Source organism: Festucalex cinctus, chromosome 5 (assembly GCF_051991245.1).
Source record: "Festucalex cinctus isolate MCC-2025b chromosome 5, RoL_Fcin_1.0, whole genome shotgun sequence".
NCBI lineage: Eukaryota > Metazoa > Chordata > Actinopteri > Syngnathiformes > Syngnathidae > Festucalex > Festucalex cinctus.
In genome coordinates, this window is record NC_135415.1 from 10685899 (window position 1) to 10712439 (window position 26541).

General features: G+C 37.1%; 1 protein-coding gene across 2 annotated transcripts in view; it reads left to right on the plus strand.

The window, feature by feature from the left end:
- The window catches only part of ksr2 (kinase suppressor of ras 2), a 77758-nt gene that overhangs the window by 31230 nt on the left and 19987 nt on the right, over nt 1–26541 (plus strand). For both annotated transcript variants that reach the window (XM_077521965.1, XM_077521967.1), the window contains 9 exons: nt 2696–2883; nt 11958–12027; nt 13469–13552; nt 14911–14996; nt 16593–16613; nt 16789–16898; nt 20281–20449; nt 20677–20718; nt 25252–25321. In XM_077521965.1, the coding sequence (XP_077378091.1) occupies nt 2696–2883; nt 11958–12027; nt 13469–13552; nt 14911–14996; nt 16593–16613; nt 16789–16898; nt 20281–20449; nt 20677–20718; nt 25252–25321 (840 nt within the window). The remainder of the gene's footprint in view (nt 1–2695; nt 2884–11957; nt 12028–13468; nt 13553–14910; nt 14997–16592; nt 16614–16788; nt 16899–20280; nt 20450–20676; nt 20719–25251; nt 25322–26541) is intronic.

Sequence of the window (26541 nt, forward strand, 5' to 3'; positions counted from 1 at the left end):
TGGGCTTGCATCCCGGTTGGAGCAAATTTTAGTCCAAGTTCAATTTCACATCATAATTATTCTCCCAATTATGTACCAGCCATTATATTCAATGTCATTTCACATTATTATTTGAATTCTAACTAATTTTGCCATTCAACTTTCGGCATTCCCGTGCAATTTCTGCACAATTTGCACATCTAGTTTGAAAAGCAGAACTTCACAGTGTTGAAAAAAAGTCACAAAAATCAAAACTAAACAGTTCAGTCTTGTGACCGTGTAAGAAAAATAAAGGACGAGTCCCATTTTGATAATTTTATTCACTGCAATGATGCCATGTTTCATGATTTTTAACATCTCAATTAGCTCAGTGGTCAGAGCGCATGCCTAATAATGCGTGGGGTCCAGGGTTTGCATCCCGGTTCGAGCAAAATTTTAGCCCAAGTTCAATTTCATATCATAATTATTCTCCCGAATATGTACCAGCCATTATATTCAATGTCATTTCACATTATTATTTGAATTCTAACTAATTTTGCCATTCAACTTTCGGCATTCCCGCGCAATTTCTCCGGAATTTGCACGTCTAGTTTGAAAAGCAGCACTTGACAATGTTGAAAAAAGTCACAAAAATCAAAACTAAACAGTTCAGTCTTGTGACCATGTAAGAAAAATAAAGGATGAATCCCATTTCGATGGGGAAGCAAAATGAAATCAAGACTGATAAGACGAAGATTTTCCACATTTTCAACACTTTTAGCAACAACAATTTCAACATTTTTGACATTTTCAACATTTTTAACAACAATTTCAACATTTTTGACATTTTCAATATTGAATTTGTCATTTCCAAGATTTTCCGTGGTGCCCAAAGCGACCGCTGGCGTTGCCGTGGTGACGGCACACGGTTCCACGGATTATATGAGGGGACTTGATGAGATGTGCCCTGCGATTGGTTGGCAACCAGTCCAGGGTGTCCCCCGCCTACTGCCCAGAGCCAGCTGAGATAGGCGCCAGCAGCCCCCGCGACCCTTGTGAGGAATAAGCGGTCAAGAAAATGGATGGATGGACTTGATGAGATGTGGCAAGCGAGTCAATTAAAAACACTTTGATTGAAGTCGGACAATTTATCCGTCGCAAAATTGGATGAAATACTCATTAAGATGATAAACGACTTGTAATTAACACAAAAATGAAGGCTGCAGCATAATATATGGCAAGTATCATCATTGCGATAATGTCACGTGCAACAAAAGCGTCTTGGAAAAATGAAAAGACTCCGACTAGCATTGCCACGTAGCCCCGCCCCCCCACTCTTGCCTCCTGCCAGCAGGTGCTGGGCGCGTGCGCGTGTCGCGTCGGAGGCTGAATGAAAGTCGGGATCCACTCGGAAAGACGGGGAGTCCTCCCCTCGCCTCCCCTTTTCACGTCTGCGCCGCATCCGAGGACCTTTCATCGGCGTTGAAAGGCGCCTCGCCTTAAGTGGCCTCCCTCATCCGAACAGCTGACAAAGGGAGGAACGCTAACCGCTAACCCGCCGCTTCCTCGCTTTAATTGGCTGGCTCGCTCAACTGTCACTTTTTTTTCTTAACGATGAATGAAAGTGACTCTCGCTGTGCTCGTACCTCCTCGCACTTGTTTTTTTTTTTTTGAAAGACGCACACGTTTGAGTAACTCCTGAGGCGCGATTGGTTTGACGCAAACGAACCACCGCTTTCCTTCATTGCGAGAGCTGACGTCCGCTGTAGGGCCCAATCGATATGCGTTTTTTTTTTTTTTTTTTTTTTTTGAGGCCGATGGCAATACCATTTATTGGCAGGAAAAAAAAGATTGACGATTAATCTGATGATTATTTAAAAATATGCATAAAATGAACTTGACCTTCCTCTCCGATTATTGTTGATATACAGGTTTAGGGCCCAATATGCTTCTTTTTTTTTTTTTTTTTTTTTTTTTTTTTTAGGCCAATGGCCGGTATCAATTATTGGAAGAAAAAAAATACAGATTACTGATTAATCTGCCGATTATTTAAAAATATATTATTCATAAAATGAACTTGACTGACTTCACCTTCTTCTCCGATTATTGTTGATATACAGTTTAGGGCCCAACCGATATGCATTTTTTTTAATGCATAAAATGAACCCCTTCACCAATTCCTTTTCAATGGGTGGAACTAACACACAAACCTTCGCTATTAAGATTCTCTTCTTACAAGTCCATATAAAAAAAATTCCTGAAGTATACAGCGTTATTTTATATATTTATGTGTCAATAATAAAACCATTCTTACTTGTTTACAACTGCTGTAAAGCATGAAACTTTTCTTTTATATATTTTTATTTATAATCCACGTTTTTCATAGAAATGTATGCAAAAGTGAGTCAGTTGCTGGACAGATAAAGACAAAAAACAAAAACAAACCACAAGTCAAAGTTAGCTGATGAGTCTTGTTCACCTGAAGACTTGCATCCATTTCCCCGCCAATCTTATGAGATGCTCCCCCTAGTGGCTCGCCAAGAAATTGCTCAATAAGTCAAGACAACAGAGCCGTTACAGTGGCTGTATATGAATTGCAAATATATATACTTGGCGTAGTCTTATCGAAAATCTATTGGGAGACAAAGTATCGCGATTCATCGCAACATGGAAATAATCGTCGCACTCCTCCTGGTGGTCACCAATGTGTTTTGTGTGCTTCTTCTTCCCCCCTCAGAGCCAAGAAGAAGAGCAAGCCCTTGAACCTTAAGATCCACGGCAGCGTGGGCAGCTGCGAGAACTTGCCCAGCGTCCTGCCCAGCCAGCGCTCGCCCCTGCACACCGAGCGCTCCCTCCGATCCTTCTTCTTCTTCCCCTCCTTCGTGCCCTCCACGCCGCCCGTGCACGCCGAAACGCCCTCTGCAAGTGAGACCGACGCACGCGATCGTCTTCTGTCATTATTTCCACCACCAGGAGAGACAAAACAAAAGTTTGATTCTACCGTTTTTTCTCATTCTCTGGTTGCAAGCAGTCAAACATTTATTACGTTTGAAGAAATTCGGTCGCTTTGCACAAAAATCCGGAGAAAAATTGGCTTTTTAGACAAACGATATCGATATCAAGCTCTTATTTTGATACTATGTTTAGTGCTGTCACTATCGAATGTGTTTGGAATTAAGCTATTGATTATTCAACCGATTAATCGCCGAATCAAATCCACTAAAATTGAGTGGATTTGTCCTGATAATCGGGTCCAAAAAGATCCAATAATCTTCAATATTAAAGTGTTCAATATGTCCAATTATCGACAAATATTTTTAGAATCAATTAATCTATCGATTATTCAATCTATTAATCGGCTAATCACATTTATAAAAAATTTGCTCAGGGTGGATTTGTCCTGATAATCGGGTCCAAAATGATCCGATAATCTTCAATATCAAAGTGTTCAATATTTCCAATCAATATGATTGATGAATATGTTTAGAATCGATTCATCTATCGATTATTCAACCGAGTAATCGACGAATCAAATCCATTTACATTTTGATAACAGTAGATTTGTCCTGATAATCGGGTCCAAAATGATCCGATAATCTTCAATATTAGTGTTCAATAATTCCAATCAAAATTATTGATGAATATTTTTAGAATTGATTAAGCTATTGATTATTCAAACAATTAATTGACTAATCAAATCCATTTAAATTTTGCATGAAAGTTTATTGAACAAGTATTTTTCCCCGATGACTGTTTGATAATTATCGGCAACTATCGACCAATTTGATTTCATACAGATATACCAGATAGTAAAGAAATTTGCCGAAAATTTTCGGCAATTATCGACCAATTTGAGGTAGTACAGATAAACCAGATCATAAAGAAATGTGCAGATAATTGTTGGCAATTATCGACCTATTTGACGTCAAACGGATAAACAAACCAGATAATAGTGAAATCCACCAATAATTATCGTCAATAATCAACCAATTTGACATCATACAGACAAACCAGATCATAAAGAAATTTGTCAATAATTATCAGCAATTATTGACCAATTTGACATCATACAGATAAACCAGATCATAAAGAAATTTGCTGAAAATTATTGTCAATTATCGGCTAATTTGATGTCATACAGATAAACCAGATAAAAGAGAAATCCGCCGATTATGATCGGCATTTGTCGACCTATTTGATGTCAAACAGATAAACCAGATCATAAAGAAATGTGCAGATAATTGTTGGCAATTATCGACCTATTTGACGTCAAACGGATAAACAAACCAGATAATAGTGAAATCCACCAATAATTATCGTCAATAATCAACCAATTTGACATCATACAGACAAACCAGATCATAAAGAAATTTGTCAATAATTATCAGCAATTATTGACCAATTTGACATCATACAGATAAACCAGATCATAAAGAAATTTGCTGAAAATTATTGTCAATTATCGGCTAATTTGATGTCAAACAGATAAACCAGATAATAGAGAAATCTACTGATAACTATCGGCAATTATTGACCAATTTGATTTCAATTGTATTTAAGTTAATTTTGCAAACAGTTATCGGCTTACTTATCAGTTATCGACATCGGCACTTTTTAAAGGATTGCTTTATGGGTATCAGTTGAAAACAGCATTATCGTGAATCCCTAAACGTAAACTTTTTGTGTTCCCGTAAACATCAAAAACAATCTCCATGTGAGAAGAAAATTCTTCCAAGCTGATTATTTATTTATTTTTCTTCCTTTTGTCTCTCCGTCCGATAATCGTGCTCATCTCCATAATCCATCTCCCGCTTTTCCCCGGGAAATATGTTAAGCGTGGCCCTGCCTGGGCTGCAAATTGCCAGCGGTGAACAATGAGGCGGACGTGGCGGGCGCGCGACAGGAGCCGCTTGCGCGCGGCTAATGCGTTGGACGGGAATGACGCATTAGACGCGGACGCGGCGGGGAACTGAGGAATAAACGGGTGAATAATGGAGTCCGTGTCAAAGGAAGGGGGAGGAGCTGACGTATAGCCATCGATTTTTGTGCCGGCAGACCAAAAAAAACGGCATTTGTGTGCGAGAGGTGGAGTACTCGTCACGGCGTACTCGGGACGTCCCACTGTGACGCTTTGTCATCGGGCTCGCTGTCGACGACGCAAACGATTTTGTCGCCGATGGGAGGTCCCGATTTGTCCAAAGCCACATTTTAGCCACATTTGTTTGTTGGTTCTTCCAGAACACTCACAGCGGCAAAAAGTTTTAGAGGAGGAAAGTCACTAAATCGTTTGCAGACGATCAGTTGAAACTGAGCCAGTTCAAAGAATCGGAAGACATTTTCAAATTTTAGTTTCTTTTTGTTTTGCGTTCTTTTAAGTTTTTTTTTTGTGTGCCAATTTTCGATAACTAATCAATAATCAAATTAGCTTAAATTAATAATCGATTTGTTTATCTTTTTTCCCCCATGTAAAATGGTCCAAATTCGTTTTTTGCCAATTTTCTGGTGGATGTTAAGTATTAAAACCATTAACTAAATCGGACATAAAACGATTAATCTACAACTAATCAATAATCAAATTAGCTTAAATTGAGAATCAATTTCTTTATCTTTTTTTTTCCCATGTAAAATGGTCCAAAATCTTTTTTTTTTGTTGCTAATTTTCTGGTTGATGTTAAGTATCAAACCAGTAACCAAATCGGACATGAAACGATTAATCTACAACTAATCAATAATCAAATTAGCTTAAATTGAGAATCAATTTCTTTATCTTTTTTTTTCCCATGTAAAATGGTCCAAAATCTTTTTTTTTTTGCGCTAATTTTCTGGTTGATGTTAAGTATCAAACCAGTAACCAAATCGGACATGAAACGATTAATCTAAAACTAATCAATAATCAAAGTAGCTTAAATTGAGAATCAATTTCTTTATCTTTTTTTTTCCCATGTAAAATGGTCCAAATTCTTTTTTTGTTGTTGCTAATTTTCTGGTGGATGTTAAGTATCAAACCAGTAACTAAATCGGACATGAAACGATTAATCTACAACAAATCAAAAATCAAATTAGCTTAAATTGATAATCGATTTGTTCATTTTTTTTCCCCCCATGTAAAATGGCCCAAATTCTTTTTTCTTTTTTTTTTGCCAATTTTCTGGTGGATGTTAAGTATCAAACCAGTAACTAAATCGGACATGAAACAATTAATCTACAACAAATCAATAATCAAATTAGCTTAAATTGATAATCGATTTATTCATTTTTTCCCCCCCCATGTAAAATGGCCCAAATTCTTTTTTCTTTTTTTTTGCCAATTTTCTGGTGGATGTTAAGTATCAAACCAGTAACTAAATCGGACATGAAACGATTAATCTATCACTAATCAATAATCAAATTAGCTGAAATTGAAAATCGATTTGTTTATCTTTTTCTTCCATGTAAAATGCTCCATATTCTGTGAATTTCAGATCCTTAATGGTAAATATTCTCCGATTTCTGTAGTGGAATAATTCTTTTTTTTGTTTTGAACCAAAATAAAACAATTGCTTTTACTTTGGAAAACGATGATCATTTTTGCCAATTTTTCCTCACATTACACAACAAACACCTTACTGAATCGTAATTCATTTATGTTTGTGTATACTGTTGATTTGCAACAATGTCATTGAAAAAAATACGTCAATGTTTTTTTTAATCTGATTAATCGATTGATTGATTACGGAAATGATTTTTTTTCTTTCATTTTCTGCACAGTCAGTCTGAAATCATTTTCCACTTTTGATTGAAATTATAAAATGTTGTTTAACTCCAATTACTGGACTAAATGAAGAAAACAATTGTCACATTAATCGATTTTTTTTAAAAGAATTGGTAGTTGTAGCCCAACGTCAAAGACCGATTATTCTTTTGATGGCTTTTGTAAACGTAATATGACTTGCGAGTCTTTTATTGACGCGTTTTATGAAGACTGGAGCCACTTTTGAAGTCTGCAAGCTGTGCAACATTTTGGATCTTGAGTGAAGCCACCAAATCTGTTTTTCACAAACACCAAAGACAATCGGATGTGACATTTCCAAAGCTCATTTGTCTTGCTTGAACGTGCGGGTTATTGCGCTGGTGATGTGTTTGCGCCAAGCTCACACCTGCAGCCTGGTAAAGGCCGAACGCGTCCGCCGCCGCCGCCATTCTCCCATTTTCGCAGCCTGCACAAACAATTTCATGCCAGCAATTGCGTTTGGGGGGTGCAAAATTGATGGCGGACGCCCACGTGCCCGCCCCGGGCCAGGCTCGGACGGACGGCCTGGAGCTGCCACCCGAGGCGCTAACCTGCTAGCTGGATGAAAAAAAAATCATAAGCAAAAGTTGTCACACACTGCAGATACGGTCAAATCTTACACTTTGACAAAAAGACAAAATCAAAAAGGTCAAACTCACTGTGACTGTCAATCATATGTAAAAGCGGCTGGACAGATGATTTTTTATTTCTATCTATCTATCTATCTATCTATCTATCTATCTATCTATCTATCTATCTATCTATCTATCTATCTATCTATCTATCTATCTATCTATCTATCTATCTATCTATCTATCTATCTATCTATCCATCCATCCATCCATCCATCCATCTATCTATCCATCCATCCATCCATCCATCCATATATCTCTCAAGTCATAGCTAGCTAGAGAGAGCTAGCTAGATAGCTATGACTCTAGCTAGATAGCTAGCTATGTCTTGAGCTAGCTAGCTAGCTAGCTACCTAGCTCTCTAGCTAGCTAGATAGCTATGTCTCTAGCTAGATAGCTAGCTATGTCTTGAGCTAGCTATCTATCTAGCTTCTAGCTAGCTACCTAGCTAGAGACATAGCTAACTAGCTAGAGAAATAGCTAGCTAGCTCTGTCTTGAGCTTGCTAGCTAGTTAGCTAGATAGCTAGATAGCTAGCTAGATAGCTAGCTAGATAGCTAGCTAGATAGCTAGCTAGATAGATGGATGGATGGATGGATGGATGGATGGATAGATAGATAGATAGATAGATAGATAGATAGATAGATCGAGACATCGCTAGCTAGCTAGCTCGTGACATTGCTAGCTAGCTAGCTCGTGACATTTCTAGTTAGCTAGCTCGTGACATAGCTAACTAGCTAGCTAGCTCAAGACATAGCTAGCTAGCGTGAGACATAGGAGCTAGCTAGCTAGCTAGAGACTTATGCTGCATTCGAGGATGGTCGGAAGTTGGAAATATCAGAGTTCAAACCAGGAAGTGCGTCCGGGAACGCCCCCTTGAACTCGGAAATTCCACTTGTGAAGTCGGAAAAAAACCAAGGACCCCGACTTCACCGGCGGACTACAATGTGACGTCACTCTGAATGGCAAAACACAATTCACTCGAGTATAAAACTAGATAGCTTTTTTCATTCATAAATATTCGCCAAAACTTAATGTAACGCAACGTACGTATTACCGCTATATCCCTGCATGAAGTTATACGGTCAACTACTTAACTGTATGGAATGCTTATGAAATAAGATTAAAACAATAAATGAAGCAAAATTGCAAAAAGGTAAGTTTCCTGGAGGTCAAATTGAGTTTTGAGGACCAAAATAAAAAAAACAATTTATCACTATCCGCCATTTTGGTTGTTTAGTTTCACGTCGAATGCTTTGAGGTCGGAACTGGGAAGTTTCAACTCGGATATTTCCGACTTCCGACCATCCTCAAATGCAGCAAACAGCTAGCTAGCTATGTCTTGAGCTGGCTAGCTAGTTAGCTATGTCTCGAGCTAGCTAGCTAGCTATGTCTTGACCTCGCTCCTCCAAACAAAAACAGAAAAGTAAAAAAAAAAAAAAAAGCACAGACTGAAATGTACGCAAGTGCACATACATAAAAGCACAAATGTGCAATTATATTTATAATAATTATTCATATTTAAATAAATTAAATAATTAATTTAATATTATTATTATTAAAATTAATTATTTATCAATTATTTCCAACTCCTCCAACAAAAACAATAACTTTTTTTTATTTTTTATTCATATTTTCATTTTTTGTGTATTTTAGCCCAATTACGGAAAACAAACGATCAAATTTGTGGGTGAATGAAAAAGACATGGAAGCTATTTTTGGTAACTTGTTGAACTGCACCTGAACTCGCACGCACGCACACACAGCAAGTGAGCGTGGGACGTGTCGCTCGGCGATATATAAACGGCCCCAACGTCCTTCTGGTTATTTGTATTGCGAGGTGACGTCAGATACTAGAAAGCGTCCGCCCACTGAGCCGCCCGCCGGTCGCTCGTCTCGTCCGCCTTGCGTCACGCGTCTCCTAGCGACCGAGCGAGCGGGCGAGCGGGCGGGGGGTCCCATTGAGACTCGGCGCCTCCAAATTGGCTCGGAGGACGTGCTAAATTTAAATGCGGGACAACATGGGAAAAACGTGGCTTCGCGCCGACGGTGAGCAAGGAAAACAAATCCGTCCGGACCAAATCCAAGTCGATTCATGTTAGGAAAATCAAAATAAAAAAAAATAAAAAACCAAAACAAAACCAACCTTTCAGACAAGAGGTCGGTGTCTCACATGAGAAAGCGGAACGCTTACCGGAAATCGGACGATATTTTTTGCGCAAAATCTCCGATAAACTGTAATGTCAAAATTTTACGCGATCGATTGATCAGTGATGTCATTGACGGGATCGGCGAAATGAGACATTACAGCAAAAACGACCTCGTTCACTTCGGACTGCTTCGGTCAAGCCTGACAAGTGAATATCCGTTTTGTTTTTTGTTTGTTTTTTTTCTTACCAAAATTCAAAATAAATAAATGACTAAATGTGAAAATAAAAACAGATATAAAAAATATAATTCAAAAATTAAATCCAAAATATAAATAAATAGATAAATAAATAAATAAATAAATAAATAAATAAATACATGACTAAAAGTGAAAATAAAGAGATATAAAAAAATAATTTGAAAATTAAATAAAATTAATAAATAAATAAATATACAAATACAAAAATAAAAATGGATATAAAAGATATAATTCAAAAATTAAATCAAAGTATAAATAAATAAATAAATAAATAAATAAATAAATACAAATGGATATAAAAAATTAAATTCAAAAATGAAATCAAACTATAAATAAATAATTAAATAAATAAATACATAAATAAATAAATGACTAGTATGAATGTATAAATATAAATATAAATGACAAGTAAAAATAAAAAGAGATATAAAAAAATAATTCCAAAATTTAATCAAATAAATAAATAAATAAATGACTAAATGTGAAAATAAAAACGGGTATAAAAAAATATAATTTGAAAATTAAATCCAAAATATAAATAAATAGCTAAATAAATAAAGATCGGCCCATCGGGTGTCTGCCCCGTACGCCAGATGGCCAGTCCAGCCCTCCCTTTCCAGGCGTTTGTCTTGGAAAGGACGTTTGGAACTGAGCCAAACGGGCAATCGGCAGACATGTCGCCGACATTGATGCAACTCAAAACTGCGCTATTTGCACTCTGTTTTCCGATTAATCGCTCATCCTGGCCTTCCAACAGCAGCCCGTATAAAATGCAACAGAGGTGGCGTACGTGAGAGAAAAGTCATGCGCACGCACGCACGCACACGAAGCAGCTGAGTGGCGTCCAATCGCGTGCTCCCGATTGAGTTATCGTCTTGATTGAGTGTAATTGAGCCGCGCATCGGAGCGCCGAGAGACGACGGCGGCCCCGCCGGGGGGGCTTGCGGGAACAGGAAGAGGGGGCGGCCTTTCCAATGTGGAGCCATCAAGATGAGATTAACTGTCAGCGAGTCACCGCGGCGGACTGCGCTTTGACGAGGAGCAGCTGTCCCGAGCGCTCGTTATCGCCATCGTTAAAATAATAATAAAAAAAAAAAAAAAGCAAATCAATACGCTGGCGAGCAGATCAATTCAAATGGGCCAGCAACGGTCCTGGGCTGGAGAATCACAATCAGTGGGATGAAGCTTGCAAGGTTAACTAAACTAACAAAAAAACTAAAATTCCAAAAACAATTTTGGTCACGAAATGAAATAAAAACAAAAAAATGCTTTTAGAAAAAAAATGAAAAATGAAAAAAAAACCTAAAATTCCAAGAACAATTTCCTTAACAAAATAAAATAAACGAAAATGCTTTTAAAAAAATGGAAACTAACTGAAAAAAATAAAACTAAAATTCAAAAAAACAATTTTGTTCACGCAATAAAATAAAACAAAAAATGCTTTTTAAAAAACGAAAACTAAGTGGAAAAAAAAGAAAATTTAAAAAACAATTTTCTTAATGAAATACAATAAAAACGCAAATGCTTTTTAAAAAACAAAAACTAACTGAAAGAAACTAAAATTTAAATTCTAAAAATTTCATGAACAAATAAAATAAAAACGAAAATGCTTTTTAAAAAATGAGAACTGCAAAAAATAAAAGTAAAATTCAAAAAACAATTTCATTAACTCAATAAAATAAAAACGAAAATGTTTATTTTTTTAAAAACGAAAATGGAAAACACTAAATCTAAAATTCAAAAACAATTGAAAAAAAATGGCTTCTGGGCCACGCAACTTGCGTCAAGTGCAAGTATCCAAAATGGATGAAATTGCCTGTTTTCCGTGTTTCCCATTTTCCATTTTTGCACGAAATGGTAAAAGGAGTCGTTCTCCGTTTTCTTCGTTGTACTTTTTCTAACGAATATTGAGAAAACAAGTCGTAGTTCTTGTTTTTGTACGTCCTGTTATGTTTGGAAAAACGCCCAAATGAATGATACACGGATTGATCACTGCCTTCCTTCATGGACGACTGCAGCAATCAGACAATATTCCCGGCATTTGGATACATTGAAGTTTAATGACGCCCATCGGTTATCAGAAATAACGACAATGAATGAATCTTTTCACCTCAAATCCATTTTGTTATCACGATCATTGATGCCAGTGTTTGATGTTTTTTTTTTTTTTTTTTTTGTCTCCCGTTGTGCAGACACGCTGTCAGTGCCTCGCTGGTCCCCGCAGATCCCCCGACGAGATCTGGGAAACTCCATCAAACACAGGTGAGTCAGGCTGTTGCCTAACTCGGCCAGCATTCCCACAAACCTCCGCAACAGAGTCGGTGCGTGCGCACAATTTATTTATTTTTTTATTTTGATCAGTGGTGGGTGGTCCTTCTCTGCTGTTGTCCACAATGGAAATTTGGAATTTACAACCTTATTTTTCTGACGAAGAATATGAAGAATAATATATATAATATAATGCTTTGAAATCCTGGTTGAAAAATTAAATAAATAATATTTTTCTATGCCTGTGATTATGGATCAGTGATTCTATTTTTTTACAACCCTTAGGTATTGTCTTGGTACTGATAAACACAATGTGAAAACCGATGCCGATTATTAATAGTCAAGGAGGCGGATAACCGATATTTGAAGCCAATATTCAGTTTCAGTTAAAAAAACAAACAAAACAAGAGTGTTTATTGAACAATTTTTCAGAATTTTCAAAATGTAGACGTGTTTTTTTGGGATCCCCCCCCAACAAAAAAAAAAAGTGTTATTCAGGGGATTTTTACAGGAATTTCCCCCCCCCCCCCCCCCCCATAATGTGAATAGATATTTTGCCATTTGAAATATTTGCAAAATATACACAGATTATGGATTTTTTCCTCCCTTTTTTGCAATCATTTTTCATTTTCCGGTAAAAAGAAAAGAAAAAAAAAAGATATATATAAATAAAAATAATAAAAAATAAATAAAAATAATAAAAAATAAAATAAAAATCTAATAATAATAATAATAATAATAATAATAATAAAATTAACAAATAAAAAACTAATGAAAAAAAATATGCACACAGTTTTCCAGTTAATCCCGTGTTGTTTATTTTCCAGCTTTTCCCATTTTACACTTCTCTTTAAACATACTGGAAAGTTTATTGGACAATTTCACCCGCTGTCAAAACAAAAACAAAACAAAAAAAAAACAAAAAAAATGATGTGAGCACTTCTACTTGATCAGAGTCAACGTTAAAAGGTCGCTCAGATTGAGAGGCACCGCTTCCAAATGTGAATATGTTTAAGTGCACTTGTGTATATATATAACTTGGTTTATATATTTCATTTTAATAATAGTAAATTAGAATTGTATTAATAATGAAATAAGTTTAAATATATTTAGTAAAAGGGGTAGGACTAGATAAGTTTCTAACTTCTTCCTACTCCCTTTTGAACATGTAAGTTATGATTGATTGAATGATTATTTTATTGGGATTTTCTTTTCTTTTGATTGTTGTTGTTTTTTTTCTTATCTCTGCTGTTCATTTGTTTATATGTTCAATCAAATAAAAAAAATAAATAAATAAAAAAATGTCACCGGCGGCGATTCTTCCCGCCGTCATGATCATCATCATCATCATCATCATCATCATCATCATCATCATCATCATCATCATCATCATCATCATCTTCATTATCTTCTTCTTCTTCTTTTTCTGGTGCAGATTTTCCACCAAGTACTGGATGTCACAGACATGCACGGTGTGTGGGAAGGGAATGCTGTTTGGACTCAAATGTAAAAACTGCAAGTACGTCGCCACCTCACCTTTGCTGATTTTGTTGTTGATATACAGTTTAGGGCCCAACCGATATGTGTTTTTTGGAGGCCGATACTGATACATTTCTAGAGGTGCACCGATCGCAATTTTCCGATCACCGATCTTTTAAAAAGTCTGACCAGCCGATCTCGATTTTTGCCGATCCCGATATATATATATTTTCTTTTAACAATAAGCATCCACTTTCAGTGTTCCAATTTGTTTTATTGAAAAACATTGACCAATATCTGTGAAATCACGCAAACGGTTTGTTTAACTGCACATGAAGTATTTCTCTCAAATAAAAAAATAAAAGTCAAATAATCATCTCAGCAGAAGACAATACTTTTTCAGACCATCTGAGCAGAGATATGAGATTTATTTTTAAATGTCCCCCCGATCCCCCAAAATTAAGGTAATTAATAAAGTAAAATAAAATAATAAAATAAAATTAATAAAGGCCGATTTACCACCGATCGAAAGGTGCACCCCTCGATATTTGGCAGAAAAAAAATACAGATTACCGATTGATGTGCCGATTGTTAAAAAATATATATTGCATAAAGTTAACCCCTTCTCCAATTCCTTTTCAATGGGTGCTTTGAATGAAGAGTCCATATCCAAAAATTTCATGAAATACAAAAGGTTATTGTATAGATTTGTGACAATAACAAAACATTCTTACCTTTGCTTTGATATATTTATTTATATATATTAATATATTTATTATAAGAATCGAATAAACTCAAATAATGGCAACTGAAAAAACAGTAAGAACTAATACTGATTGGTCCTGTGTGTTATGGCCTCTTGGGGGCAGTGTGGTGCGGTGCATCCATTGGGGTACTCACTTAAAGTGAGTACAGAAGAAAGTTGCCATTGAATTCTATTCTATTCTATTGTAAAAAAAAATAAATACATATATATATATATATATATATATATATATATATATATATATATATATATATATATATATATATATATATATATATATATATATATATATATATATATATATATATATATATATATATATAATATATATGAATCCATTCGAGACAGTCAAAACGAATCGTACAAAATCCAAAATCTGGCCTTAATGTAAGATCCATTTGTTCCAGATCCATTTGTTCCAGACAGCCAAAAATTATGAGCAAAAAAAAATACATTTTTATAGAGAACATTCATAGCTTTGAATACAAAAATGAGGTCGCTAAATGAAGCATCGGTTTGTATTTATGCTGTATTATTTGTAAATGTTTCATCCGTCCATTGCGGGATGAATCGATTGTATTGAATTGTACGTTTTGCCGTAATTGAGTGCAACCATGTGCGCACACATTTAGGCTGAAGTGCCACAATAAATGCACCAAAGAAGCTCCGCCCTGCCATCTACTCATCATCCAGCGAGGCGGCCGGGAATCCCTCAAAGGTAAAAGAAAAAACACGTCACATCATTCTATTTAACTCATTGACTGGCAGCCATTTTGAGTGAAGCAACCCCCTTCACTACCGTCTACTTTGCTGGATTTGGACCGATCTTGCAAGGCCCACACAATATTGGGTCCTATTGCTATAAAAACATGGAACCTACCAAAAGAAAGATTAAAGTCTCTTCTTTCATGAGGAAAAATAGTTATTCACAAATCAATTTAGAATTGTGAATAATTGAGCTTTATTTTCTACATGGCTCTGGTTGATCTCTTATACTCTGCTGCCACCTGCTGGCTGTTTATTATAATAACTACCATTGCTTTAAGCGACCTCTTCAGGTCAGAAGCTGCGTCAAAGCCTTCTGTATGCTCTAGTATTCAAAAAAACAAAACATAAAAAACGTCTTTGGGACACAAAACATTTAAAATAGAATGAATGTATACGTTTTTGAAAGCCATTGAGTTAAAAACCTCTGAAAAATGTTTTAAAAACGTACCATTTTATTGCCATTTTCAAGTAAAAAAAAAATAAAATAAAAAAAAATAAATATATATATATATATATATATATATATATATACTGTATATATATATATATATATATAGTATGTCCTGTGTTTTTTTTAAATGCATCTGTAAAAATGTAGCCTAAATAAATGTAAATTTAGTTAATTATTAATTCTATAATTAATGCATTATTATTATTATTATTATTATTATTATTATTATTATTTTATTTATTATTTAATTATTACTTATTAATTAATTAACGAATTATTTTATAATGTAATAATCTAGTAATAATATATATAATATATATATAATATTTATAATATTCAATATATCTAATTATATATTAAAAAATAATTTAAATTTAAATGCAGCTATAAAAAAAGTAGGCTAATTCACAATATTTGTAGGTGATGGATTTATCTACATTCCACATTTCAGCATCATTTTCAGGCATCTCGCACACATTAATTTTATTGTCCAATGAAAAAGTTTGCATCACCCGTTTTGTGATTTTTGTTCATCAATAGAAAAACAAACAAAAAATATTTCTTTTTGAATAACAGCAAAAAAAACAAAAAAAACAAACACATTTGCCTTTTCTCGTGATTTCTTTTTGAATATATTTAAAACGAGGAAAAGAGAGAAACATGTTTGAAGAAGCGTGTTTTTCTTCTATTATTTGTCTCAGGTTAATATTTCTATCCGTGTAATTCTTGACCGGAGTCAGCCAAAAAGTTGAAATGTTTTTTTTTATTTTTATTTTATTTTATTTTGAATCAAAACGCGCTGATTGATTTTTGTGCCGCAATGTGGAGATGCAAACTTTTCAGTTGCCATTGTTGTTGTTGTTGTTGTTGTTGTTGTTTTTTTTTAACGGCATGTTAGCGTGGATTCTAAGCTAATTAGTGTGGATGCTAAGCTAACGGAGCGTCACTTTTTTTGTATCATCATTCAGCAGGACACGAAAAAAAAGCAGCTTCCAATTTGTCCGCTTTGTGCAGATGCTTTTATCATCAATGCTTTTGAAGAAAATTCCATCATTTCACTTTTTTTTTCTCTCTTTTTCTCTGTCTGTTGAGAAGACCACCAAGGAATAACTCAAGGTAACGAAGGCTAATTAATTAATATCTGCTTAATTGTGTTGTTGAAGCTGAATCCAAATTAGCATTTTCGAGTGCGATAACGAACGAATGTTTGAAGGTGGGATGAAAGGACGCTGCATGGTCTCCAGAAACGCTTTTCAACAGTCGTCCATGTTTTGTTTTTTTTTGTCGGCAGTGGCCCGTCTGGTGCGGACCGAGTCGGTGCCGTGCGACATCAACAACCCGCTCAGGTACAGCGACCTGCACGTCAGTCAGACTCTGCCCAAAACCAACAAAATCAACAAGGTCAGTCCACAACAATCGCACGCGCCCTCCACTTATTTTTTTTGTGTCTTTATCTTCTTCATCTTCATGTTCGTTTGCTTAGTTTTCTTGCTTTTTCTTTTACTTCTATTTCTTCTTCTTCTTCTTCTTCTTCTTCTTTCTTCTATTATTTTTCTTCTTCTCTTCTTTTTCTTTTTCTTCATTTTCATCTTCTTTCTCTTCTTTTTCCTTTTCTTCTTTTCTTTTTCTTTTCTTTTTTCTTTTTCTTCTTTTTAATTTTTCTTTTTCTTCTATTTTTCTTCTATTCTTTTTCTTTTTGTTCTTTTAGTTATTTTTCTGTTTCTTCTATTATTTTTCTTCTTCTATTCTTGTTTTTCTTTTCTTTTTCTTCTATTATTTTTCTTCTCTTCTTTTTCTTCTTTTTATTCTTTTTCTTCTATTCTTTTTCTTCTTTTTCCTCTTTTTTTTCTTTCTTTTTTGCTTCTTTTTCTTCTTCTTTTTAACATTTTCTTCTCTTTCTTTTTCTTCTTTTTCATTTTCTTCTTTTCTTCTTTTTCTTTTTTGTTTATCTTTTTCTTCTATTATTTTTATTTTTTGTATTCTATTGCTTTGTTTTCTTCATCTTTTTCTTCATCTAATTCTTGCTCTTCTTCATCATGGTTATCGTCTTCTCTCCTCCTCTTCCTTCTCCTCATTCGTCACCCTCTCCTCCTTGTCCTCTTCTTCCTCCTCTCCCATTGGCCGTGTCTCAATGTGAAGTACCATGAACTTGCTAAACTCTTCAGCCTTCCTGTGAAAGTACTTTGAAAAGGTACTTCCTCTAAGAACGCTGGTTAAGGATTAGAAAAGGATTCAACCACCACTGATTGTCACATCCACCGTAGTGGGGTGAAATTTGTTCTCCGCATTTGACCCTGAGGGAGTGGTGAGCAGAATCGAGAATCATTTGGTGATCTAACCCCCCAATTCCAACCCTTAATGCTGAGTGTCAAGCAGGGAGGCAATTGGGTCCCATTTTTATAGTCTTTGGTATGACCCGGCCGGGGGATTGCGTACTCGTGAGCCCTCCCCCAACTCCGATGTGTTTCGCAATTGAGAAACGGCCTTCTTATTCTCCGTCTTCATCTTCTCCTCCTCCTCCTCCGCGACGAGCCCTGTTTCCATGGCGACCGCTGTGGCGCGTCAACGGAAATGTCAGCCGTGTGGCGGTCAATGTGGAAGTTGCTTCGAGAAAACGTAAAGACACGAACAAAATGGAAAGAGTTTCATGATGGGCAACCGATTTCCAGAACGCAAGTGGTTAATAAATAAATAAAAGTGATTTTACCTGTATTGTAAGAGACATAGCCATAGTACATAATTATGCATCTACATTTTGTGTTTTTATGTCCAATTCCTACCTTATTTCTTTTAGGGGGTACTTGGTACATTAATTTATTGGGGGGAAAAGCTGTATTAAAAGTATCGATTCATGGTTTTATCAATCGATATTGGGCTATGAAAAGGAATATCGATTTTATATCGATATTTTAAATCCAGTCCTATATAACAATGAAGCATTCCACATCCACCAACTTTCGGCGTTCCCGCGCAATTTCTCTAGAAATTGCACGTTTATTTCAAAAAGCAGCACTTGATGTTGTTTGACAACTTGACAATGTTTATGTGGCGCTTTCCGGGCGTTTTTTTTTTTTTTTTTTAATTTCTTTTGGAGGCGTATTTGGCACATTCATTTATTAGGGGAAAAAGCTCTATTAAAAGTATCGATTCATGCTTTTATGAATCGATATTGGGCTATGAAAAGGAATATCCATTCCATATATCGATATATCAATATTTTAGACCCAGCCCTAGTCTTTGATGTTTTCAATACATAGATGTTCTGTGAATGAGGGCACTCAATTATAGCGGTGTTAAAAAAAAAAAAAAAAGCGATTCGGCAATATATTGCGATATTACAGCGCAATATCGATATTTAAACATCCATCTATCCATCCATCCATTTTCTTGGCCGCTTATTAGGGTCGCGGGGGGTGCTGGCGCCTATCTCACCTGGCAGTAGGCGGGGGACACCCTGGACTGGTTGACAACCAATCGCAGGATATTTAAACATCCTTTTTTTAAATCGACATATTCAACAAAGCGTCTTACTTCGGGTTAGGAGTCACACGTTCAGCATGGAAGAATGTTATATTCATGGAACTTTACGCCTTAATATTTTATTTCAATGCTGTTCAAACATCAAAGAGATTGCAACAGATGGTTTGTTAAAAACAGTGGCTCACAGTTTTAAGACTCAAGTTTCAGATAAATTAATAATACATTTTCATACAAATCTTACATGTACAAGTTTACTGATTTGTATTTTCTAAATTTAGGTTAAAAAAATCGCAATAATCAACTTAGAGAATTATAGCGGGATTAATCGGTATTGAATGGAATCGTGATCTATGAATCGTGATACGAATCGAATCGCCAGGTACTCGGCAATTCACACTCCTACTCAATTGTGTGTCAAGTTTTCCTATAAATGTCGAACAAATGCAGAATTGTTGCTGATGTTTGAGAAAGAATTTGAGATTCGTCGAAGACTGAATTGATTCAAAATGTTTTTAATGAAAACTCATACATTGGAGCCACATAAATCAAGACAGACTCTAGATCCCTTTTTTTTTTTAAATTTATTTTATTTAACAAAAACACAAGTTAGGGTCTTTGAAGACGCCACTGATATCTGATATCTAACTGATATCGCTCGACACAGCGCTCCAACTGCGTTGATTGAGATCGGCATATATTACATATTTACATATTTTAACTGCAGTTGCAGCGTCGCGCCATTATGGGGGGCGCTATATCAACAGCAGTGCACCGGAAAGACCCAAAGCAACAATGGAGAAGAAACCACTTTCTTTTTTTTTCTTTTTTTTTTTCAAACTTAATTGTACCGAAGAAGAAACCGATCACACAGCAACCGTTGCACACGGCCATTTCCTGGTTGCGACAACCGCGACTGATACCAAAATGCCGATACCACTAGTAAATACTCCACCCAAAAAAGAAAGACCTATATAGCCCAATATTTTATTTTTCCTTAAAATTGCATGAAATTAATGGCAACTTTGTATTCATATCGTTTCTCATTTCTAGTCCCTGATCGTAAAATGGCTGCAGGAGGGCGGCCGATAATTGTACCTGTCACCGGCACGAGTACCCATACCTTAAAATAAGACTGGTAGTGGCACCTTTGCCTCTATTTGAGCCAGGAAAAAAACCCTGTACATTCAAATTTATTTATTTATTTTTTACGGAAATGTGAAGTTGAGGTCTTTGAAGACTCCATGTGGTCTTGGTTCCTTTCGCAATCAGGTTTTTGGTCTTCTGTTTTGCTTGGTGTCGCCAGGATCACATGGCGCCGCCGTACCAGCCGGACTCCAGCAGCAACCCGTCGTCCACCACGTCATCCACGCCGTCGTCTCCGGCGCCGCCCCCTCCCAGCAGCGCCACGCCGCCCTCGCCGCTGCACCCCTCGCCGCAGTCGGCGCGGCAGCAGAAGCACTTCAACCTGACCGGTTGGTGGCGTTTTTTTTTTCATTTGAGCGGGAACGGTACGACTAAGTCGGACAGTAGAGACTGAGGCTTACGTTTGGTCGTGTCGAACAACAGCAAAGGTGCTTCAACCTCTTCGTCGGTTGGTCACGTTAAATCAACGGACAAACTTGAGTCTGTTCATCGTTGTTGACGTACAAAAAAAAAAAAAAGAATCTTTAAGTCCTAACGGCAGTTTGTCTCTCTCCAGCGTCCAGTTACTTCAAATACAAACAGCAGTTCATATTTCCAGGTAAGTCGCCTTGGATTTTCTTTCACATGCTACTATACTCGTCGTATGAGTCTTGCTTCGGGTGCGCCCAATTATGTTACGACCCTTTTGTATTATTGCCACATAGAATGGGACTAACACACAAAATACAAAAATAAAGGTGATGTTTTAAAGTTTTTTTTTTTTTTTTTACCCATAGTTCATATATACTGGACGAGTACCCATGATATGGTAGTGTTGTAGTCAAGACCACACCAATCGAGACCAAGGCATTGTCGAGACCAGAGTATTGAGACCGAGACGAGACCAAGACTTTTAGAAGTCGAGACATAGACAAGACCAGAGCCGAGACTGAGATGAGACCAATAGTTTTGGAGGTCGAGACTGAGACAAGACCAAGACTTTTGGAAGTCGAGACTGAGATGAGACCAAAGCTGAGACCGAAATGAGACTGACTTTTGGAGGTTGAGACCGAGACGAGACAGAGACGAGACTTAGACTTTTGGAGGTCGAGGCCGAGATGAGACCAAGACGAGACTTAACTTTTGGAGGTTGAGACCGAGACGGGACCAACACTTTTGGAATTCAAGAGGTCGAGACTGAGATGAGACCAAAGCTGAGACCGAAATGAGACTTTGATTTTTGGAGGTCGAGACCGAGACGAGACAGAGACGAGATTTAGACTTTTGGAGGTCGAGACCGAGACGAGACCAAGACTTTTGGAGGTCGAGACTGAGATGAGACCAAAGCTGAGACAGAAATGAAACTTAGACTTTTGGAGGTCGAGGCCGAGACGAGAGCAAAACCGAGACCGAGACTTTTGGAGGTCGAGACTGAGACGAGACCGAGACGAGACTTAACTTTTGGAGGTCGAGACCGAGACGAGACCAAGACTTTTGGAGGTTGGGATCAAGACGAGACAGAGACTGTAAACATTGCTCTGATTTTCATGGGTGCGCACTTCTTTTTTTTGTGAGTCAGAAGGCATTAAGTGGCTTTTAATGTGGCGAGCGCGTCTTTGATTACATCAATTAAGTGTTGTAAGGCGACGCATTCAGCGAGCGCAGGTGCAAAAAGCTTCCAGTTTGCTCCACGTCGTCACCGCAGCGTCGTCGTCAATGCCAACATGACTGACGTTGGGCTTGAAAGAAGGCCAGCCGGTGGCGGGGGAGGGGGATTGGTGGTTGGTGTGGCGGCAGGAACCAGGGGTGTTGCTTTTTGTTGACGCTAGTGGGCCAACACGGACTAACATTTGTGGAAGATGGCTTGCAGATTCGACGCAATGCAACAGCAGAGTGAGTGCGGGGTGGGGCTTAGAGGTTAGGGGCGTGGCAGTGGGCAGTCGGTGGTTTGGGACCAGCCGGGCCTGAAAATAGTAAAATTCTGCGTATTAAAATTGCATTGCGGAAAAATAATAACCTCCAAAATCTTTGGGAAAAAAGGCAGAACGAAAAAAAATTTAAATTTTTTTTTGTTTTTTTAAATTCAGCATTCAACATTTTTTTTCAATTTTTAAAAATTATTTTTTAATGTCAAAATCTATTTTTTTTCCTAGTTTTGGCATGACGAAAATAAGCTTCATTTTGAACCGTGATTTTAAAAACATTTCCACTGCGGGCTGACTTCACTTCGATTGGCAGCGTACTGCATTTGTGTGCAGCACAACAGCCAAAGGCTGCTTCACCGTGCTTGCTTTGAACCGCGGGCGCAATAATTGGCCCGAGTCTGCAGACCTCAGCCACCCTTCGGGGTTTATTTGCAATGAGCATTTCTTGAATGTAATCAGGACCGAAAGCATTGAGTGACGTATCGACCGGTAGCAGAATTTTCAGGCCAGAAAACGAAGAAGCATGATGAGCAAAGTCCACATCGGCGGTTCCCCGAAGAGCGAAGTTGTCTTTGATGTTGACAAAAAAACTCGTCCGTTGGCTTCTTTGAGGTCTCTGTTGTTCTTTAATCCAGCCCTTGCTGTCGGCTATTGTTTGGATGGCACCGCATTGGCGCCTGCTCATCAAACCGGCGAGAAATCAGCGTCCGTCTTGGCACTTTTCGACTTTCTCCGAATCATATTTTTTATTTCAGCAACGCGTGTGGGAGGCAATTAGGGCCGCGGTGCTGAAAGACTTGTCACTATGTGCTGGAAGAGACGCACGCCTTTGATTGTGAAGTCCATTCATGGCGGGGAACGTGCTGCCTGTTTCGTTTCAAACGCTTGTCAGCAGGTTTTCATTGGCAAATTGGAAGCACTGCGGTCATTTGATTGCATGTGAAGGCAATCTTTCAAGTTCAGTTGGCGCACCCCAATTGTTAAACAAAAAGAAAATTCTCTCTTCAAATATTGAAGAAACGCACCTCCTTTCAATAGCACAACTCTCTCACGTATACACACCCGAAAAAAAAAGTACCACTCCCCCCCCAAAAAAAATTACAAAAATGCTAAAGGTGAAAGTCCAGAAAATTCTCAGCATTTCTCAAATATTGACACACCCTTCAACATTAGCGCACCTCTCGTCCATATGCACGCTTACAAATGTAAAAAAAGAAACAACCATTCAACATTTATGGGGGAATAAAACCAAAAAAACAAAACAAAACATATTTTGACAATGCACCCACTTCAACATTTACACAGAGTTGCCACACCACCCAAAAACGTAAAAAAAATAAAATAAAATAAAATAAAATAAAAATGTTCAGAAAACTGAAAATATTGAAGCAGTGTACTCTCGTCAACATGCCACCAAAAGTGAAACACCTCCTGTCCTGTTCGTACTTGCCAAATTTTGGCTCATTTCACTCATGTGTCATAAAAATTTTGAAATTGCCATTGTCAAAAAATGGGCCTTACCCCCCCAATTTTTGGGGGATTTATTAACATATTGAAGGCCCTAATTTGATCATATTGAATATTCCAATTTGAATTTGTTTTTATAAATAGATAGATAGATAGATAGATAGATAGATAGATTATCAGTTAGATTTGCTCTTAGGACAATATTGCTTTTATTGTCCATAGAGTCCATAAAACTATACATGTATGAATGGGTCTGAAGCCACTGAACATTTTGAGGGGTTGGAAATAAAACAATATTCAGAAATTACTAAGTTATCACACTTCCAAGAGGGCGCCAAACCTTAGCTCAAATTGAACCAGTGTTGCAAAAAAATTGAAATTGAAAAAATGATTGTTCCAAAAATTTTTGTTATGATTTATTAACATATTTAAGGCCCTAATTTGATCATATTGAATATTCCAATTTGAATTTGTTTTTATATATAGATAAATCATAGATTTGCTCTTAGGACAATATTGCTTTTATTGTCCATAGAGGGCATCTAAAATAAAAAAAATAAAAATAATAAAAACTATACGTATGGATAGGTCTGAAGCCCCTGAACATTTTGAGGGGTCGAAAGTAAAAAAAAATTATTTAGAAATGACTTAGTTATCACACTTCCAAGAGGGCGCCAACTCTTGGCTCAAATTGAACCAGAGGGTTCATTTTTTTCAGCGCACAAAGGTTAAGCCCCTTGGACAAGTCATCAGATAAGGCACACCTCCTTTTATCAACATTTTTTTTTAATAGTCAACAAATGGGCACTTTTAACAATCGTATGTTTCCACCCACGCATCCGCACAGGTTGGTGTCAATGATTTGAAACTATTTCAAGTTTGTTTTTATGTTGTTGTTGTTTTTTTTTTTGTCCAAGCAATAACTAACAGGCACACAATGTGCAGGATCCGTCTAATTCCTCCACTTTGGTGCTAATGGTCCACTTAAGAGTCCTCTAATTGTGCTTGTTTTTACATTTGACTTTTGTGGACGCAATTTATTCCCACTAATGCCTTTTCCTCATTAGCATTTGCCACAAGCGAGTTAGCTGTTGTGTGCTGGTTGTCCTGCAGTGCTTTTTATTATTCCAGTTGATCTGTGACACAAGCTAATGGCGCAACCTTTATTTACATTGGCAGCCCTGGGAACTCAGTTTCAGCAGTTGTGCACAAATCGAATGGTGCCCCGGGTGAGGCCAAAAAACTTTGTGATGGCATTTTTGACAGGATGCTGGACCGAGACTTAAAACTGTCTGAGTGTAGACTTAGAATTTTTCTGTGAGGTTTTAGTTAGTTTTTTTTTTTTTTTTTTTTTTTTTTTTTGTTTTGTTTTTATGCTGTTTTGAGGGTGTGTTCGGGGAATAGGATGCAACACTTCAGGAAAAATAGAAACCTTGGCATTTAACCAATTTAGTGGGTTTTTAAGGTGGGAAGGGGTGGAAGGGTGTTACTCCATTAGTTGGGAGAACGTTGAAATGAGTGTGTGGCCTATAAATGTCGAAACTGTCTCAAGATTGACTCGTAGCACTTGCATTGAGTTTCTTCATGGAGGGTGTGTGCAGATAAAGTGGGTGAACCAATTTTGTCATGATATCAAAGTTTGCAAGTTTGAATTTTTTTTTTAATCATGTATGTGCAGGGAAGAGCACCAGACATATTTCTTCCTGTTTCTGCTGAAGTCAATGCTAATGCCAATGCTAACATTTTCTGTAATTCCATAGATGTCACTCCGGAGGCTCCTCCCAGCAGAGCGCCGCAAGTCATCCTGCATCCTGTCCTGTCGGAGCCAGGGTGAGTCAGACAAAGACAAAAGTCATAAAAAAAAAAAAAAAAAAAGTGTGACCAGCAGAGAATGTGATTCTTGTGCAAATTGCACATGAATGCTAAACTGGAAGTGAACTGTAGAATGCGAGGGGGGACGTTTTAAAGTACAGTCTTGTACTGACAACTGCGACTTATTGATGAGAATTGTCGGAACGCTAATATGCTAATGCTAGTGTGGAAAATGTGGTATGATAAATGGTGAGAATAAATTAAATGTTAAAAAGTAGTTCATAAGAATGTTAACTTGAGAATTGTGGAAGGATTTGGGGAAAAATTGTGAAAAAAAAATGTGCAAGGAGAAACAAGTGGAGAACGAAGGAAAATTACAGAAGTTTAAACGAAAATGTCTTCATTCGTTTCAATTGGATTTTTGTCAAATGATCGTATACCGGTAAATGTGAAATGAATGTATAAAATAGTTTCCTGACTGTCCAATCAAATAAACTGATGGTTGAATCGTTTGAATTACAGATGCAACGATTAATCAACAACTAATCGGTTATCAAATTAATGCATTTTTTTTTTTTACTTCAGTGAATCGTTTAGATATTTTTTTATTTAAAATTGTGCAAACGCTCAAAAATGCAGCTTCTTAGCAGTAAATATTGTTCAATTTCTGTAGTCCACCATGAAAGCTTTGAAAGTGGGAGGTGACGTTGTAATGTTTTGATTCCGTTGAGTACTGTGCATGTTTCGTTGTTGTAATCTCACTAAAAATAAAAATGCTGGCTTTCCAGCATTCGGACATAAGTGCGCCTCATTAGTGCACTTTTTTTCTTTTTGTTTTTCTTTCTGTTTCCTGCTGCCGATGTGGCGATTTTTGGCCGGGTCGCGAAGCTCAGCGGAGCAGCGAGCACCGGCGGGCTAATGTTAGCGCTTGGCGGACAGGCTTTCACGCTACGCCGGCCACGCCGCCCAAGCGCATTTGGAAACGAGGAGACGGGAAGACGGTATGCCTCTCGACCCGGACCTTGATTAGATCAGTGTCGCCGTCCGTCAAGCAAGCCAACGAGATGCTTTCCGAGGCGGATCGACGTCAGTTTCGTCAAGAGCCCGTCGTGCTTTTCCTCTCTTTTTAATTTTGCGTCACATGCATGGGAATAGAACACTTTGCCATCCCTCAACTTGGGAGGGATTGATTACAATCTTGATTTCACGATAAAAATAACATCAAATTTTGTTCGTGC